Below are 1619 nucleotides of genomic sequence, written 5' to 3' on the forward strand. Positions count from 1 at the left end.
GAGAAAATGATTGATAAATAAAAAGGTAGCATCCTTTAGCAGGCATGCAGCTTCCAAGCTGCCTCTGCCTAAGGATCTAGAAGGAATCCCACAATCCTTTGCATGGCAGGACCTGCAGGCACAGCCCATTATTTCTTCCCTGTACTCTGTGACACCTCAACATTCACACCTTCACCTGTTTTGGGTTTTATAAAGCAGAGCTCCAGCTTATCGCTGCGTTTGTGTAACTAATCCTAATCCTGCATCCATCATCTTTCAGATTAAAACTCAGCTCATTGTTATTTAAACCGTCACACAAAAGATGATCAAATATTGATCAGCACATTGTTTCTGCTCCTCCTACAGGAGTCGGCTCTCAGCGAGGAGTTTTCCCCTCCTCACACCTCCTCCTCCACCTCTCCTCCTGCAGAGCCCTCCTCCAGATCCTCCCATCCGTACCACACCCTGTCCCAGTCCTCCGATGAGGTAACATCCAAAAAGCCAAAATCCCCCCGACTGATGATGATTCTGTGAGCTTCACCTTCTTCACCTTCCTCTTCCTCAGCCCTTTGATGAGCCCTCCTCCTCCATCTCCTCCTGGAGCACCCAGGAGGTCTGTCAGTGGCTCCGTGGGCTCCACATGGACCAGTACGTCCCAGAATTCAGTGCCAGAGACATCGACGGAGAGCAGCTGCTGCAGATGGATGGCACCAAGCTGAAGGTGACCTGGGTGATGATGATGATGGGAGGGCCCCTATCAGAGGAACCCTAACCCTCAGCTGTCTCTGTCCCCTGCAGGGTCTGGGCGTTCTCAGTTCATCAGATCGCAGTGCTCTGAAACGGCGAATTAAAGACGTACAAACGGCAGCGGAGAAGGAGAGGAAAGCTCTGGACAAACTGGAGAAACAGAAGGAGAAACAGCGAAGGAAAGACCAGGAGCAGCGCAGGAACTGACAGCCACCACTAGGGGGAAGCAGAGAGCAGAGTTTAGATTTCTGTCAGAGTGAGATACAAACCCAATGAACTTTCTGTGCTTCCTGGAAAACCTGGAATTCCCGACAGCAGATTTCCAGACCTGCAGGCTGGAGAATCCTGAAGCAATCTTTATTTATTCATCTACAGAAGCTCTAAAAGGACAAATTTAAGCCTTCATGTTTAGTTTTCATCTCAGCGTTTATTATAAATCAGTGTCCTGTTGAAGTTTATTAACAAACAATAAAAAAATAAAACAAATGCATTGATATAAAGCAACAGTTTACACGACGATTCATTAATCCTGTTGTTGAGAAACTTTAAAACCCTTAGAGTTATCTGGAGCGATCTGAACCTCTAATTAGTGCTGCTTCTCCTCTTCCTGTTTTGTCCTTTAAGGGCATCCGTCCCTGTCTGAAAATCCGCTTTAATCTGTTTATGAGCTCAGAACCTTTGGAAGAAGAAGAACTTCAGCAGCAAACTGCTGAATGTGACGAACTTCAGAGATAAAAACTCTTTAGTTGACGGATAATCCTGGGAAACTTTATCGATTAAAACCTTCCCTAGACAGACGTGACTAGAAATAAGTAATCAGAATAGATGTATCCTTCTAGAAGACTTTCCTCACGTAAAGCTGTAACTAATACCAGAGGTGGAAAGAGTACTAA

General features: G+C 45.8%; 1 protein-coding gene across 1 annotated transcript in view; it reads left to right on the forward strand.

Annotated features, from left to right (window-relative positions):
* samd14 (sterile alpha motif domain containing 14) overlaps positions 1–1207 on the forward strand; it is a 22218-nt gene extending 21011 nt beyond the window's left edge. The window contains exons 9-11 of the mRNA XM_015399936.1: positions 346–465; positions 545–700; positions 778–1207. Of these exons, the coding sequence (XP_015255422.1) occupies positions 346–465; positions 545–700; positions 778–933 (432 nt within the window). The 3' untranslated portion in view covers positions 934–1207. The remainder of the gene's footprint in view (positions 1–345; positions 466–544; positions 701–777) is intronic.
* Positions 1208–1619: the final 412 nt, after the last annotated feature.

This window comes from Cyprinodon variegatus, unplaced genomic scaffold (genome assembly GCF_000732505.1).
Source record: "Cyprinodon variegatus isolate N-32 unplaced genomic scaffold, C_variegatus-1.0 Scaffold1058, whole genome shotgun sequence".
NCBI lineage: Eukaryota > Metazoa > Chordata > Actinopteri > Cyprinodontiformes > Cyprinodontidae > Cyprinodon > Cyprinodon variegatus.